This window comes from Callithrix jacchus, chromosome 7, assembly GCF_049354715.1.
Source record: "Callithrix jacchus isolate 240 chromosome 7, calJac240_pri, whole genome shotgun sequence".
Lineage (NCBI taxonomy): Eukaryota > Metazoa > Chordata > Mammalia > Primates > Cebidae > Callithrix > Callithrix jacchus.
The window spans coordinates 90894700-90912205 of record NC_133508.1 but is presented as its reverse complement, the minus strand read 5'-3'; the positions used below and the strand labels follow the sequence as shown (position 1 = coordinate 90912205).

Below are 17506 nucleotides of genomic sequence, written 5' to 3'. Positions count from 1 at the left end.
TAGAATATGGATCTATAGTCCTTTATCTCAAAGCCTACCATATATTTCAGAATTCAGATGTGTTTTAATTTTTAAAATGTGACATAGTATATACATATATATATATCATATGCTACATTACATTCCTATTGGTATCTGAGGTAGAATCCCCTTGATCAGATTTATTAATGTTTTCTCCAGTGAACTATTTGAATATTCAGGTTAAGTGTGGGTAAAGTAGGATGAAGACTGTAAATAGCCCGGGTCAACACAGTCATGTTTTACTGCCAGATGAGTTTGGGTCAGGTTAGCTTTTGCCACCAAAAGCATTACATCTTTTGTTACAACATCACATCACTTTAAAAAGAAAGATTGTCTGGGCATGGTGGCACACGCATGCAATCCCAGCGCTTTGGAAGGCCATGGCTGATGGATTGCTTGACCCCCTGAGCAACATGTTGAAGTCTTGTCTCTAACAACAGCAACAACAAAATATAGGTGGAGAGGTGCACACACCTATAGTCCTGGCTACCTGGGGGCTGAGGATGGGGGGATCACTTGAGCCTGGGAGGTCAAAGCTCAGTGAGCTGTGATCATATCACTACACTGCAGCCTGGCAACAGAGTGAGACCCTGTCTCAAAAAGGAAAAAAAAAAAGGTTACAGAAGTTTTTTGTTTTCAGTGCTTTTTTGATATCAGAATTGAGGATAAGGCAATTGGAGTGAGAAAAGTCAATGATTTTGAATTCTAGCTTGATACTCTTACTTGCTGATGTCTCATCTTTTGTTACAAATGTGGCTAGTGTGAGATTAGTGAGAAATAGAGAGGTGTTAAGGACAGATTTACTCCAAACTGAGATTTTCCTTCTTAATTTAACACTTATACCATTAGGGTATGTTGGATCTAATTGATTTTTTGCATTTCTTTTTTGAGCATTTCTAACTATTAATAAAGATTGCTATTTTATGACTTTTATTCTTTCTTAGAGGTCTTTTAGAGAACTAAGAGAGCAATTACTTATTTTAAAAATTCAACAAGGTTAGGCATGATGGCTCGTACCTGTAATCCCAGCACTTAGAGAGGCTGAGGTGGGAGGATTGCCTGAAGCCAGGAATTCAAGACAGCTTGGGCAACAAAGCGAGATCCTGTCTCTACAAAAAAGTTAAAAGAAAAAAAAAAAAAATTAGCTGCTGTGTTGTGTACCTATAGCCTTTGATAGTGAGGAGGTTGAGGCAGGACATTGCTTGAATTTGAGATTAAAGTAAGCTATAATTGTACTACTGCACTCCAGCCTGGGCGACAGAGGAGACCCTGTCTCTTAAAAAAAAAGAGAAATCAACAGAATTTATTCTCTTGCAATTATCTATGTAGGTCTGTTGGGCCCTTTTAAAATCTAATATATATTATAGATTTAGTGATTGTACATTTTCATTATCTTAAAACAACTTGCTATCGATTATCCTAGGAAGTATTTTATCATTACTCATTAGTTATTCTTGCATTGTAAAAAAAACTAATATGAAAACAGAAGAATAATAAAATCATGTAGTATTGCATGCTTTTTTGTGAAAAGCTATATAAAAATTTAGACATGTATCTTTGAAGTCTTTTCTTTTTCTTTTTTTTTTTTTGAGAAGGAGTCTTGCTTTTTTGCCCAGGCTGGAGTACAGTGGTGCGATCTTGGTTCACTGCAGCCTCTGCCTCCCACGTTCAAGCGATTCTCCTGCTTCAGCTTCCTGAGTTGCTGGGATTATAGGCATGTGCCACCACACCCAGCTAATTTTTGTATTTTTAGTAGAGACAGGGTTTCACCATGTTGGACAGGCTGATCTTGAACTCCTGACCTCAAGCGATCTGCCCGCCTCAGCCTCAAAGTGCTGAGATTATAGATGTGAGCCACCACGCCCGGCCTCTTTTTAAGTTTTCATTGAATACAACTGATAATTCATAATTTAAAAATATCCTGCCCACAATGGTAAAGGGAAGAAAATTGCCAATATGTTAAAACAATTACTTAGACACACTGAGAGACAAATGCAGAGAGACAGATAGCAGCACTCTAGACCATTTCTGTCCAATAAAAGTAAAATGCAGTCATCTATGTAATCTTATGTTTTCTGGTAGATACATTAACAAAATAGAGGTAAAATTCATTTTAATAGTACAGTTTATTTAACCCAACATTTAAAGTAGAATCCTTTTACCATGTAATCAAGATAAAATTACTAATGATCTTTTATGTCAATTTTTACATACCAATTCTTAGAAATCTGGTGTTTATTTTTCACTTTACAGCGTATCTCAATTCGGACTCGTCACATTTCAGGTGCTCAATAGCTGCATGTGGCTAGTGGTTGCCATATTGGACAGCATAGCTCTAGACTTTAATGATGATGATGATGAAGAAATTGATTATATAAGAGGAATTTCAGGACCGGGTATAGTAGCTCATGCCTGTAATCCCAGCACTTTGGGAAGCTGGGGAGGCAGATCACCTGAGGTCAGGAGTTTGAGACCAGCCTGGCCAATATGGTAAAACCCCGTCTCTACTGAAAATACAAAAAAATTATCTGGGCATGGTGGTATATGCCTATAATCCTAGCTACTTGGGAGGCTGAGGTGGGAGGATCACTTGAACCAGGGAAGTGGAGGTTGGTAGTGAGCTGAGACGGCACCATTGCCACTCCAGCCAGGGTGACAGAGTGAGACTCCATCTCAAAAAACAGAGGAATTTTAGGCTGTGAACCTTCAGTTGATATTCTAGACATAGTTTTCTCAAACTCAAAGATTATAGAACAATATATTTTTAAGGGGAGAAAAGAAATATATGTGGTATGCTCATCTAGTAAGTCATTCAACGGGAAAGACTTTATCCCACAATATTTTATAAGAACTTAAATCATCTCATTTTGCTAAGAGTCCATATGACCAGTGTTCCTTCATTTTCTGTTGTATTTGTGTACCAGTATTTATACAATTTGTAAGGGGGTTATAAAGATAAGAAGGCAATAGGTGGTGTCAAAGAAAAAAGCCGTTGGAATTGATCATCTGAATTTGTATAAACCTAAGAATGGAAATGTTTTTCAGCTGGGCATGGTGGCTCATGCCTATAATCCTAGTGCTTTGGGAGGCTGAGGCAGGTGGATCACTTGAGGTCAGGATTTTAAAACCAGCCTGGCCAATGTGGTGAAACCCTGTCTCTACTAAAAATACAAAAAAAATTAGCCAGGTGTGGTAGCAGATGCCTGTAATCCCAGCTACGTTAGAGGTTGAGGCCAGAGAATCGCTTGATCCTCGGAGACGGAGGTTGCAGTGAGCCAAGATTGCACTATTGCACACCAGCCTAGGCGATAGAGTGATACCGTGTCTCAAAAAGAAAGAGAGGAAAAAGAAAATGTTTGTAATTAAGGTGCAAAGAAAATGGCTGTACTTTCTTTAGCAAAATTATGAGTTGTCAGAAGTTTTTTTAAGCTACTGTATTTTGATGGTGCAAATGCAAGAAAAAGAACCAGAGTACTGATGAGCTAGAACCTATTAGAGATATAGCTCATATTTGGAATTAGTATTTACAAGATGGATGTATTCCAGGTTTATACATGATAGCTGATGAACAACTAGTTGCATTCAAATTACATTGCACATTTCAGGTGTGAATACTTTCAAAACCTAGAAAATATGGAGTAAAAATTTGGATTTGCTGTGTTTATGTTCTTATTTTCATTTAATTTAATATATTTTAGGGACAAGGTGTTGCTCTGTTGCCCGGGCTGGAGTACAGTGGCATGATCATGGTTCACTGTAACCTTAAATTTTGGGGATCAAGTGATCCTCCCACTCACCTCAGTCTCCCAAGTAGTTGGTACTGCAGGTGTTGCACCACATCCAGCTAATTTTTAAAATTAAAAAAAAAAAATTGTTATTATTTTTTTTAAAAGATGGGGTTACACCATGTTGATCAGGCTGGTCTTGAACTCCCGACCTCAGGTGGTCTGCCCACCTTGGCCTCCAAAGTGCTTGGATTACAGGCGTGAGCCACCATGCCGGGCCAATTTTTAAATTTTTTGTAGTGACAGAGTCTTTCTATGTTGCTCAAGCTAGTCTAGAACTCCTGGCTTCAAGCAATCCTCCTGTCCCAGCCTCCCAAAGTGCTGGAATTACAGGTGTGAGCCATTGTGCCTGGCCTTCTTATTTAAAGTTTTTTTTTTGAGATGGAGTTTCGCTCTTGTCACCCAGGCTGGAGTGCAATGGTGAAATCTCGGATCACTGCAACCTCTGCCTCCTGGGTTCAGGCAGTTCTCCTGCCTCAGCCTCCTGAGCAGCTGGGATTACAGGCACGCGCCACCATGCCCAGCTCATTTTTTGTATCTTTAGTAGAGAAGGGGTTTCACCATTTTGACCTGGATGGTCTCGATCATTGACCTCGTGATCCCCCCACCTCAGCCTCCCAAAGTGCTGGGATTACAGGCTTGAGCCACTGCGCCCAGCCTAAAGGTTTTTTTTTAATATATCTGTATATAATTGTGTTTTAGGGTACATGTGAAGAACATGCAAGATTGTTGCATAGGTACATACATGGCAGTGTGGTTTGCTACCTTCCTCCCCATCACCTGTATCTGACATTTCTCCCCATGTTATCCCTCCCAACTCCCCACCCCCTGCTATCCTCCCCTAGATCTCCCCCACAGACCCCAGTGTGTGATGTTCCTCTCCCTGTGTCCACGTGTTCTCATTGTTCAACACCTGCCTATGAGTGAGAACATGCGATGTTTGATTTTCTGTTCTTGTGTCATTTTGCTGAGAATGATAGTTTCCAGGTTCATCCATGTCCCTACAAAGGACTCATCGTTTTTTATGGCTGTGTAGTATTCCATGGTGTATGTGTGCCACATTTTCCCTGTCCAGTCTATCATCGATGGGCATTTGGGTTGGTTCCAAGTCTTTGCCATTGTAAACAGTGTTACAATGAGCATTCATGTGCATGTGTCCTTATAATCGAATGATATATAATCCTTTTGATATGTATCCAGTAATGGGATTGCTGGGTCAAATGGAATTTCTATTTCTAGATCCTTGAGGAATCGCCACACTGTCTTCCACAATGGTTCAACTAATTTACACTCCCACCAGCAGTGTAAAAGTGTTCCTATTTCTCCACATCCTTTCTACCATCTGTTGTCTCCAGATTTTTTAATGATCGCCATTCTAACTGGCGTGAGATGGTATCTCAATGTAGTTTTGATTTGCATTTCTCTAATAACCAGTGATGATGAGCATTTTTTCATATGTTTGTTGGCCTCATATATGTCTTCTTTTGTAAAGTGTCTGTTTATATCCTTCACCCACTTTTGAATGGGTTTGTTTTTTTCTTGTAAATCTGTTTTAGTTCTTTGTAGATTCTGGGTATTAGCCCTTTGTCAGATGGGTAGATTGCAGAAATTTTTTCTCCCATTCTATTGGTTACTGATTCACTTTAATGACTGATTCTTTTGCTGTGCAGAAGCTCTGGAGTTTAATTAGGTCCCATTTGTGTATTTTGGCTTTTGTTGCCAGTGCTTTTGGTGTTTTAAGTCATGAAGTCCTTGCCTGTGCTAAAGTTTTATAAAGTTATTTTGCATTATCTTGTTATCTGTAAATTGTTAGTAAAATGTTTTCAGACTACAAAAAATATAAAGTATTCATAGATGATAATGAGGATGATTATTTTTTCTGGTATACTGAGGGTTAATCAAGACATTTGCAAGAAAATTGAAAAGAATGTAATTTTCCATTATTGTGGAACAAGATTTGATGCTTTTGTTCAATCTGCCACAATAACTTTGAGTTCAATCATATATTTTTTTCAACTATCACTTTTAAAAGTGTTTCCCAAGACTGAGACATACTTGAAATTATTTTAAGTAGTTGAAATTCAGTGAAATAGTTAAAAAACACTAAATTCAGTGAAAAATAACACTGAAGTTATCGTGGCAGACTGAACACATGCATCAAATTTTATTCCTTCCCCCAAACTACTAAACTATAGAAGAGATATTTTATACATATATAAATCTATAAACAGGAGCGGACATAATAGCAACAAAACTTTGAAAGCTGGAAAGCAGATGGTTGAGACAGCTAACTTAGCAGATTCCAGAGGCAGATTTCAAATTGGTGGTGGGAGAAGCACCAAGTAACTCTAGAACCAACGGTGAAGAGACAGGTACCCAAAATAAAGAGGTTTGGGTGAGAGCTGCTTGAAAATTAGTTAGATCCCTAGATCCTGTGCTGTGGGGTAATTGCTCCTACTCCACTGTAGTCTGAGGTTTATTTATCCTTTAAGAGACCGTACAACACCCAGACTGCGAGAGTTGTGGGTGCTGTACCAAAGGAGAGGGTTGAGTTAGTTCAAAAGCTCTGTTCTCCAGTTGACTTCGGAACACTGGGGCCAGGCCCTATAGTCAAGGTACTAGGAGACTTCTTTGGTCACTCTGGCCAGTCCAGAAAGAAAGACCTAAAGTGACTGAGTTGAAGGTTCGCCCCTAAAAGTCCCTGCAGATGATCCACTGTGAAACCCCTTGTGTGTAATCCTCAGTCATGCACTCAGAATTGGTGCTCAGCTCTTTAGCAGGTCCCACTTGCATTTGTGAGCGAGGATTCTTAGATTTCTGAGGAAAGTCTCTTATAAAAGAAGCAAAGGGAGAAAGTCAGCTTGGAAGAAACTAAAAAGCAAAAAAGCTATCATCAGAATCCTCAGAAATAAGAAAGGATATTGCATCTTAGAAACAAAAATAGGACGCTAAAATTTAAAAGAACAGATGAAGTAAAAGAGCTCTTGAAACTAAGAACATGATGGCAAAAATAATTTTAATAACTTGTTTTCAGTTCTTTTGGTTATGTTCATAACTATAAATAATATGCTTCTACCATTATATCTTTTCACTTTATTTTTCCGTGGGGACCTCATGATGTAACAGTATCATCTGTCATTGCTCATAAATGCCTTATCTGATTTGAAAAAGAAGATAAACTATTTAGTGAATAACTATTTGTGTAAAGTATAAAGTTTGTTTTGTTTTTTTTTTGCTGAGGTCTTTTAATAAAGGTCCTCCTGCCTGTCACACATCATAAGCAGAGTAGGACATTGGTGTTTCACTTCAGGCTTTGCATTTTCAAGGCTATTGAATGATAGCTTTGTTTTCGAGGGCAAGTCTGGATTTTGGGGGTGGGGGAGCCTGGTAACTGCCAAAGTAGCTGAGCCTCTCTATTGCATTGTTTTTGAAACTATTTTGATTGTGATCTACAATAAGAAATATGTTACAGCATGTCTATGGATATGTGTCTATCTCTCTGTATATATCGATATATATCTACCTCAAATCTTAGTTCTTTGGACTAAATTAGCTTTCTTATTTTTTATTTTTATTTTTTGAGACAGGGTCTCTGTTGCCCAGACTGGAGTACAGTGGAACACCTGGGCTTAAGCAGTCCTCCCACCTCATCCTCCCAAAGTGTTATTACACATGTGAGCCACAGCACCTGGCCTAGGTTGGCTTTCTTTATAACCTAAACTGATGTGTTTTCTTTCTTGGTGTAGGCAGTCGACAAGTACTTTAAGCTTCCTCATGCTTCCAGTAAACCACCCCGGATTTCAGGAAGCCTTGTGGACACTTCATATAAAACATTAAGATTTGCATTCAGAGCATCACTAAAAACTGCTATCTATAGAATAACTACTACATTTGGTGAACATCTGAAGTAAGTTTACCTGTTTGGATTCATGATAATACCCATTCTGGGGAGCTTTCCTTAGAAACAGGTATGGGAATGATAAGGCTCATGGGTTGAAAGTGTTCTTTTGAGACCCTGATGATTCCTGCTGTGAACTTACAGTTTGGAGGTGGACCTAATATTTGTATTTTAAAATTTGGCCCATCATAAAGCTTTGGGGATTTCTTTCAAATGGACAAAAGAGGACAGAAAGTTATAAATGCAGCAAATTTAATTTTATGTATATTTTTAAATCACCAAAAGATGCTTAAGGGAGAAAAAAGGTCAAAAAACCCGAGTCCCTTTCCAGAAAAGCATATTAAAACTAGTTCTATTGTTATATCTTGGTCAGCAAACTTAAGACTTGGGGTGAGAGAAGTATTCCAGAAATGAATCCCTGGTGCTTTGTGATTCATGCTGGAAAAACACTGACAGATCACAACACCTTCAGAAACAGAACCAGAGAGAAAACCACAAATGCCAAGCCTGTTATATATAGTTTTATTGATGTTTACTGCTTTCCTCTTGTGAAATGATCTAGCTAGGCAGGATGGGGATACTAGCTTAGTAACTAAACTATATTTATATTTATCATGATTATAAATGAACTTTAGAAGACGAGATTGCTCTGCTGTTTTTGTGTGCAATCAATGAATAGTTTAAGACTTCTAATTTAAATTAAAGTTAAATAAAGTTGAAAATTCAATTTGCCAGTCACCCTAGCCACGTTTGAAGTACTCAATAACTACATGTGTTTAGTAGCTACTGTATTGGACAACTTAAGTATAGAACCTTTCTTTCATTCTAGAAAGTTTTATCAGACAGTGCTATTCTAGACAATACACTTAGAACTTGGTGTATTTTTCATGTACTCTTTTCAAAGACCCTGTGAAACGTAGAAATTGTCATAGTTGTACAGGTATGAAAACAGAGGCACAGAGATGTTAAAACTTCCCTAATAGCACAGTCTAGTGCCTGTTAAACATAAATCTGAAATTAGGTCTTTCTTGCTCTTAAAAATCTTTTGTCTTTCTTTCTGCAACACTAGACGGCCTCCAAGATAAAATTAATATGTAGGACACAATCAGAAAATACTGTTGAATTTAGAGAATGAAATATATATGAAGTATATTAATGATAGAACAAAAGCAAGGAGAAGGACGTACCTGTAGACCTTGCCTGACTGTGGTGGTCATGGCCAGGCAGGGGGGACATTGTGTGCAAGAATAATTTGAAATTTCTGCCAGCTTTAGCCAGTCAGTAATCAGTGGCTGGATAAATTGCAGGAGTCTAACATTCCCTGGGAGAAAAAGGCAAGAAGAAAAGGGGAGCATAGGAATTTATTAGATAAGAAAGAGATAGAGGCTGGGCACAGTGGCTCATGCCTGTCATCCCAGCACTTTGAGAGGCCGAGGCAGTGGATCACCTGAGGTCAGGAGTTTGAAACCAGCCTGGCCACCATGACAAAACCCTGCCTCTACTAAAAGTACAAAAAATAGCTGGTAGTGTGTACCTGTAATCCCAGCTGCTTGAGAGGCTGAGGCATGAGGATCCCTTGCACCCAGGAGGCAGAGGTTGCAGTGAGCCGAGATTGTGCCGTGGCACTCCAGCCTGGGTGATAGAGCAAGACTGTCTCAAAAAAAAAAGAGAGAGAGAGAGAGATACAGATGACTGGTTAAAAACTATGAAAATGGGCCAGGCACGGTGGCTCATGCCTATAATCCCAGCACTTTGTGAGGCAAAGGCAGGTGGATCAGGTCAGGAGTTCAAGACCAGCCTGACCAACATGGTGAAGCCCCATCTCTACTAAAAATACAAAAACTAGCCAGGTGTGGTGTGGCAACTATAATCCCAGCTACTCCAGAGGCCGACGCAGGAGACTCACTTGAATCTGGGAAGTGGAAGTTGCAGTGAGCCAAGATTATGGCACTGCATTCCAGCCTGGGCAACAGAGCAAGAACCTGCCTCAAAATTAATTAAATTGTGAAAATGAAATTCCTCCTTAGTGTGTTTTCTCTGAGAAGTGCCGTATTTTATATATGCACCATAGTTTATAAAGTCAGTAGAGGCTATTTTGTATAAGTAGGACAGAATGGTATAGAGGAAAGAATGTTAGATCTGGAGTTAAAATATCTGGATTTCTGTCTGCTTACATCATTGACTATCTGTGATTGTGAGCAAATTACCTGCCTCAGCCTCCCAAAATGTTGGGATTACAGGTGTGAGCCACCACGCCTGGCCCATATCAAAATTTATTTGAGGAGTAGAGATTGTTACTGGAGTCAGGAGTACTAACCGTAAACTGTAAGGGACACTTCACTACCTGTTGGCAGAGAGAAGTGTTATGGGAAAGCCACAGATTTGGTGTTGGAGAGAGTTCCAGAGCTGTTAAGTAAAGTAGAGAAGACAGCCTCACTAGCACCTAGAGGCATCTTTGCACAGTAGTATACTTTGAAATGGTTCAATTATAGGTACACGGTTTAAGAAAGCAAAGATGTCCATAAGACATTTTAAGAAGATTCATAATAAAATTATTACAGTAATACTGTTTTGGCACTGTAAAAAGTGGTGACCTATTCAAGAAATAGAAAATTGGAATCTTTCATTATATTCAATTTTTGCCCAAAAGTTTAAGAGGAAGTATTATACTAGTTTCAGTATATATTTACCCTAATTTTGTCAAGGTAATACGTTTTCGTGATGGTGAGGGTGGAGGGAGAGCTCAGTGTTCCCATCCAAAACATAACGTATGTTCAAAGGGAGAAATAAATCTAAACCACCAAGCTGTTACCTTTGAAAATGATTAATGGAGTCTATTGTGTTTTAACCAAACATTTTAGTTTAAAGGATTTTATATTAAAGGCAATTCAGATACTCCACAACTCAAAGATAATGTTGGAATCTGGTTTAAATAAAATAATAAAATCCAGAATATCTACTGCAAGGCCTGGAACTCTGCACAGCAGGTTCCATAGCAGAGCAGGTTAAAGTTAATGCCTTCACTTGTCAGTCTTAATTTGCTTTGGTCTTTTAGAAGGTAGAAACATGCCATTACTGAATGCAAGCCCTCCTCTTCATTAGATTAAAAAGAGTTTCATCCAGCTTTTTCAGAAATACTAAATAAGTGAAGATTTCTATTCGTTTTTAATTGTTTTGAAAAATATTGACTCTGTGCTCTGTGGTTCACTTAATATGCTTAATGTAAAATAAAGCTTATGCTTTGAATTTATGTTTCATTTAGTGCTGTGCAAGCATCTGCAGAACATCAGAAAAGACTTCAACAGTTCTTGGAGTTCAAAGAATAGTTAAGTAATATAAACTGTGTTCATTACACTGCTGATACAACTACAGATGGGACAGTAAATGTTCAGCATTCTTGGATCAGAAGAAAATGGATTAATTAGATGCTTCCTTTGTCGTGGTGGTTGCTTTGAAAACTATACTTTAATGGGAGAAATCATGGAAAGAAATTCTCAACAGAATAACTGAAAACTGCTTTTTCTGTACCGATTGCTTTTTGTGTGTGTGGTATAATAAAATCTTTATTCAATTTTACAGAAGCATTGATGGCAGTGGAAATGTCTAGCTCATATAACTTAATAATGATAACCAAAAAACTTTTAGAATTTACTTTTGAAAAGAGGGGAGGCAGTTCTGAAATGAGAGTACGTTGACTTCATAGTCTTCTTAATTAAGAGTTTAGCTGTTTGTGAACTCGAAATACATAAACTTTTTAAGTGTAGTTTTGTTTGCTGAAGGATAAAAATGGTAACAGTGCAGCAAAATTCACAGAAAAAATATTGTCTAAAGGACATATTTTGTTAATCTGTTAGGTTGTGTTTTGTTTCCAGGGACAAATTAAATTTGTATGATTGTCCAAAAAAGGGTCTCAGTTTACAGATGCTAACTCTATAAAAGAATGTGGAAAAACTCAGTTCTTAAGTTACAAGATTAAAAATTCACATTTGATCTTAAAGAAACAATCGACTGACATCTATGAATTTATTTTGTATCATGCTAGTAAACACAAAGTATTAATGTATGGATATTTTCCCAGCTAGTTTTGCTTTCTTTTTCTGGAGCAAAACATTAAGTGATTGCAGAGGTTTTCAAGCAAGAGAGAAAGATTTGCAAAAAAAAAAAAAAGAACCAGCGAATGTTCCCTTTTTTCCTCACCATTCACCTTCATTAGATCAGATTCTGTGAAGCTTGTCTGGTCTCTCAAAGGGAGCAGCCTCTGTAGTGTTAAATGGCTAATTAAAATATATTAGGAAGATCTTTATAGCCAGAAATGACTTAGTCATCAAATAGCAGTGAAACCAAAACGTCAGAAGGATTACTGTTCTTGGAAGTATGTTGTATGTCCCAAATGTGAATGAAGTGATGTTATAATTTATTAATCAGCTTCTTTGGAGATTAAAGATCAGAAATCCTAGTTGTACATACTCACTGGACTGGCTTTGGACTGAAATGCTCCTTTGTAATTATTTTCCTCTTATCATTTCCTTCTAGTGTCCCCAGATATTTTCAGTCAGCACAGTATTGTGTATGAATCTTTAATGTGGTATCATATATGTCTACCTTTGTCTGATTCATTGATGTATTATATTTTTAAAAGTGAACATTTTAGCTCCAGGCCCTGTTGCCCCTTCAACCAGTACATGCCAAATTATAAACAGGTACTACTGGCCTTGGGCGTATCTTTGTGGTGGGACAGTTCCCTGATTGTCAAGCGTTTAGATATGTAGGCTATTGCCATTTGTTGTTGTTGTTGTTGCTGTTGTTGTTTGTTTTTCCTTTGTGTCTGAAGCTGAATTGATTTCTTTTTTTGAATATGAAAGTTGAATATCAAATGTGGTCATTTCTTACAGATGGACAAGACAGAAAATTGTGGCTAGGTTGACTGAGAATTGTTGTCTTCCATGTATTAACGCTATTAAGCTTTTTATATTCCATTCTCTGTGCTGCCCTTCGCTGAGGCATTTTGGGAGACAAGCACTCTGAATCTTCTGCTTCCATTAAAGAAGAACTGTGGTATTCAACCCACGGGATTCCTGAGAATAAAGATAGGATGATTCCTTTGAATTTTGACTTACTTGTATAAAATGTCCAGCTAGGTTCAGGTTTTTGCCATTTCCTATATACTTTGTGTAAAGCTACAATGTGAATGTTTCTGAGAATGTTCATTCCTGTTTTCTCTCAAGAGAATGTGCTGTGTACTAAATACAGGCCACGTAATGTCTGCCTGTTGGAGATCTGGAAACTGCCCCCCTAGGTCTGTATTGCATTTAGTAGGTAAGGGGGTCAGTTTCTTTTCCCCATTGTGTGTTGATAATCTCCACACCATCTGTTGGAACTAGGGTGTTATCAAGGGGAGCTCCTTCTCCTGTGTACTACGAGAAGGGTCTCGGGGAGGCCAAGAAGAGAGAAGCATTTCCTTTGATGAAGTCACATCCTGCCTGTGAGCCCACTGATGCTGTAACATTGGACTGAAAGAGTGTTCTTTAAAAGCTGTTCTTGGCTGTTAATATAAAAATATGATGGTATCAACTCTTAGCATATTTGCTTGACCCTTATGAAAGGTATAAATTCACAGAACTTCTTTCACGGAGAATGGGAAATTGTCCTAGAAATAAACCTTGTACAGTTGAGTGGACATGGATAAGCAACAATTTGTTACTTTGCAGGATTTTGTCCTTGGTAATTCTTTGATGTATCATCCTGTAAATGTTCATGGTAGTCTGTTTATATCCTCTTGTTTATTGTGGATACTGGATTGGGTAGAAAAATAAATTGGCAATTTTAAAAAATGGAACAATTAATTGAAATAGGTGTGTCTGTAAGGTCAGTTATTTAATTTCTGGGCAGGAGTGGTGGTGTTTTCTTTAACATTTCAGTTTAGTCTCAAGAGTTGTTGCTTATAAAACCTGAAAGAGTTTAACTTCTTGAGAACTCAGCGTTTGCTTTTAACCTAGACTGATTTGGTGGGTTTTGTGGTAACTCTGCGGAGCCTGAATTCTGAAAGTCTCATTCTTTGTTGTCTTGTCTGACAAAACTAAACAAAGTTTGCAGGTGCTGAAAGCCATCTCTTAACAGAAGTTTTTTTTCTTGTCAAAATAGTGCTTCCAAACAGATCGTATTCCCCCAGGCTAACAGTTATGTCTGTCAACTTGACTTAAATTAGTCTGAACTTCACCTCTAGGTAGTTAAGGTACTAAGGCCTTCAGACTCCCTCTAGCTCTCCCAACCCATAGCTATCTTTCTTTACTACCAAATAGCTTAAAACAAAGATGGCTTTCATTCATCAGTTAACAATCCAGCCATTCTTAGCAAGCTGCTGACCATTTTTAAATAAGCATAATCTTGATTGTTTTGAGGGGCAAGAAAGGGGATGGATAAGCACATACCTCTAGTTCTACCATGCTCCTAAGCAGCTTTGGCAGTTGCTGTTGTGACGGGCAAGTTGATGTGGAACGAGCTGATCATTCAGGAACATTCACTGGTGACTCCTTATGGCACAACAATTAGAAATAAACTGAACAAGACAGTCCCTCCTCTCAAGGAGTTTATAATCTAATGGGGTGGTATTTGAAACTTGCCATGTATCAGAATCACCAGGAGTGCTTGGTAGCTGTGTAGAATCTGGGCTCCAAGTCAGTGCAGATTTTGTTTCAAAAGGTCTGAGCTGGTTCCCTAGAGATGTAGTTTTTAATGAAAGTCTGAGCAGAATCACATTGTGAGAAGTGTTTATTCTAGATCAGACTTTAGCATGTACCAGAATCTCTTGGGGAACTTATTAAAACAGATTTACTGGCCCACCTCCAGAGTTTCTTCTCCTTCCTTCCATCCTTCCACCGGGTCTTGTTCTCTGATGCCCAGGGTGGAGTGTAGTGGTGTGATCCCGGCCCACTAAAGCCTTGACCTCCCAGGCTCAAGCTGTCCTCCCACTTCAGCCTCCCAAATAGTTAGGATCATAGTGCACACCACCAGGTGGTGCTGATGCTGCTATGCTGTTAGTTGGGAGACCATACTTTGAGAACCACTGTTCTAGTGGATTGCTAGTATGTTCTCTCACATGAATGTCTGAAGCAATATGAACTATCATTCGCTATAGAGTTCTTCCATCTGATTCAGTTATTGAAAAGTTTGAAGAGTATAGTAAACCTCTAGGTAATGCAGGAATGCTGAGCAATATTCAGGTGTTCAGATACTTACCTTGAAATTGCAGCAGGTAACATGACGGGAGTTGCCTTTTCACATCATTATGTGCTGCTGCTTGTTCCTTTTACCTGAACATCTTTTTGGCAACCTTCCCATTCTTTAGAATGAGCTTAACCATCATTAAACATAAGTCCTTAGGTGTCCTGGTGCTAGCCCACGTTGTCACCCATGTTATTTTGCACAGCTGTGCAGTTGGACCACCCTCAGTGCTCATGTTCTCCCTCCTCACACGTCTTTTACCAGATTTTGAGTGTGCCTTATAAGTGACCCTGGTAGTAAAGTGGTACTGGAAGCCCCATGGAATGCCTGGCAGAGAAACAAGGAAGGTGACCTCTGAATCAGACTTTTACCTTGATGGTCGTTTGAAGATATGTTGACTGTTGGTTGGTTTATCCTTTTACCTCTCAGGCCATTAGTGAAGTGGTGTGTAATCTTGAAAAAAATATTAAACGCTAGTTTCTTCCTATCTGTATTATGATGTGGTTGCAAGGACACAACCTCTACCTCAAATTAGGTTAAGCATAGAAAGGAGAATTGATTCTGAGGGCACAGGAAAGTTTTGGTGAGCACAAATGTAGATTCCAGACCCCAGGAAGAACCTGAAGAGTTCCCAGGGTGTCCTGCATATATGTTTTATTCTCCCTTCTTGCTTTCTGCCACTCCCTCCAGCTGCCCTCTGGCCCCAGAGTTTACAATGTAATAGAGACCAACCAGCTGGTTCTGAATGCCAATCAAATTCCTGATTAAAAGAAATTAGCCCAAATGGGTCAAGTATCCAAGGGTCTAATTAGGCATGAGAGACAAGGCCATGCCGTGCCAACATAACTTCTACCAGCCTACCTTTGTAGATAGGATGAGATGGAGAGTAGGGGCAGTTCCCAGAGCCTTCCAGGATAGGGGACAAAATTTGGGATTCAAGGCCTGCAAAGAGGAGCTGGCAAATCCCCTTGCCTTGGGTTGGGAACCCCAAGTGCTGCACCTTTGGAGGAAGGATGAAGAGGAAGTAGATGCCATAAACTAGTTGAGAGAATCCTCTTTAAATTGTATTGAGATGATCTCTGTTGCCAGTATTTCCGGGCCCTGGCAGAAGCTATAATAAATCCTTCCTGAGGAACACAACACCCTAGGCCTCAGTTATATCTGCAAACAAGTTTTCAAATACAGTGTCTACACACCATTAAAAATAGGCTCAGGAAGAGACAGCACAACATGAATGAGAACCAACAAAAGAAACAGACAATAGATAGATCCATAGGTACTCTGCATAAGAGAGTTCTCAGAGATTTTAAAATAGTGGTTACTGCTATATTCAATAAGACTAAAACTTCTAATTCATGAGAGAACTGGAAACTACATATATACACATAGTATGTAATTTGTGGTTAGGTACTTGTAAAACATTTATATAAAATTTGAATATGAACCCTGGAGAAATTCTAGAACAGAAACATAGTATAACTAAAAATAAGGAGTCAATGGGTAGATTTAATGGCAGATTAGAAATAGCTGAAGAAAAGGACTTTGAAGATCGGTCAGAAGAAACTATCCAGAGTAAAGCATTGAAAGTCAAAAATATTAAAATACAGAAGACAGGTTAAAACATGATACAGGCTGGGTGTAGTGGCTCAAGCCTGTAATCCCAGCACTTTGGGAGGCTGAGGTGGGCGGATCACCTGAGGTCAGGAGTTCAAGACCAGCCTGACCAGTATGGCGAAACCCCATCTCTACTCAAAATGCAAAAATTAGCTGGGCGTGGTGGCGGGCGCCTGTTATCCCAGCTACTCAGGAGGCTGAGGCAGGAGAATCGCTTGAACCTGGGAGGTGGAGGTTGCAGTGAGCCAAGATCCTGCCATTGTACTCCAGCCTGGGCAACAGAGCAAGACCGTCTAAAAAGAAAAAAAAAAGATACAGTGAGAAAATGTATAAGTGTAATTGGAATAGAATCTTAGAAGAAGGAGAGGGAGATCTAATGGAACAGAAGCAGTTTTGAAGATTTAAAACTGCTTTTTTTTTTTGAGACAGTCTCACGCTGTCGCCAGGCACCCGGCTGGAGTGCAGTGGCACAATCTCAGCTCACTGCAACCTCTGCCTCCCGGGTTCAAGCCATTCTCCTGCCTCAGCCTCCTGAGTAGCTGGGACTGCAGGTACATGCCAGCACACCCAGCGAATTTTCATATTTTTAGTAGAGACGGGGTTTCACCATGTTGGCCAGGATGGTCTCTACCTTTTGATCTACCCTCCTCGACCTCCCAAAGTGCTGGGATTACAGGCTTGAGCCACCACACCCGGCCTAAAACAGCTACCTTTCTAAACTTGAGACATTAAGCAACAGATTGAAAAAGATTTAAGAACTCTAAACAAATTAAAAGAACCCACACTGAACTACATCATAGTGAAGGCACTAAAAACCAAAGACAAAGTCTTCAAAGTAGTCAGAGAGAAAAAAAGACCACTTTTATTTTATCTTTGAGACAGGATCTTGCTCTATTACTCAGGCTGGAGTACAGTGACATGATCTTGTCTCTCTGCAGCCTTGACCTCCTACCCTCAAGCAATCTTC

At 39.1% G+C, this 17506-nt stretch overlaps 1 protein-coding gene and 1 non-coding gene across 16 annotated transcripts in view; both read left to right on the top strand.

The window, feature by feature from the left end:
• The window catches only part of NDC1 (NDC1 transmembrane nucleoporin), a 65288-nt gene extending 53583 nt beyond the window's left edge, over nt 1-11705 (top strand). For all 15 annotated transcript variants that reach the window (XM_078331897.1, XM_078331896.1, XM_078331893.1 and 12 more), the window contains 2 exons: nt 7553-7713; nt 10967-11705. In XM_078331897.1, the coding sequence (XP_078188023.1) occupies nt 7553-7713; nt 10967-11030 (225 nt within the window). In that variant the 3' untranslated portion in view covers nt 11031-11705. The remainder of the gene's footprint in view (nt 1-7552; nt 7714-10966) is intronic.
• Nucleotides 8884-9024, top strand: LOC118143476 (small nucleolar RNA SNORA58). Its single transcript, XR_004727688.1, has one exon. It is a non-coding gene; the product is annotated as a small nucleolar RNA SNORA58 (small nucleolar RNA).
• Nucleotides 11706-17506: the final 5801 nt, after the last annotated feature.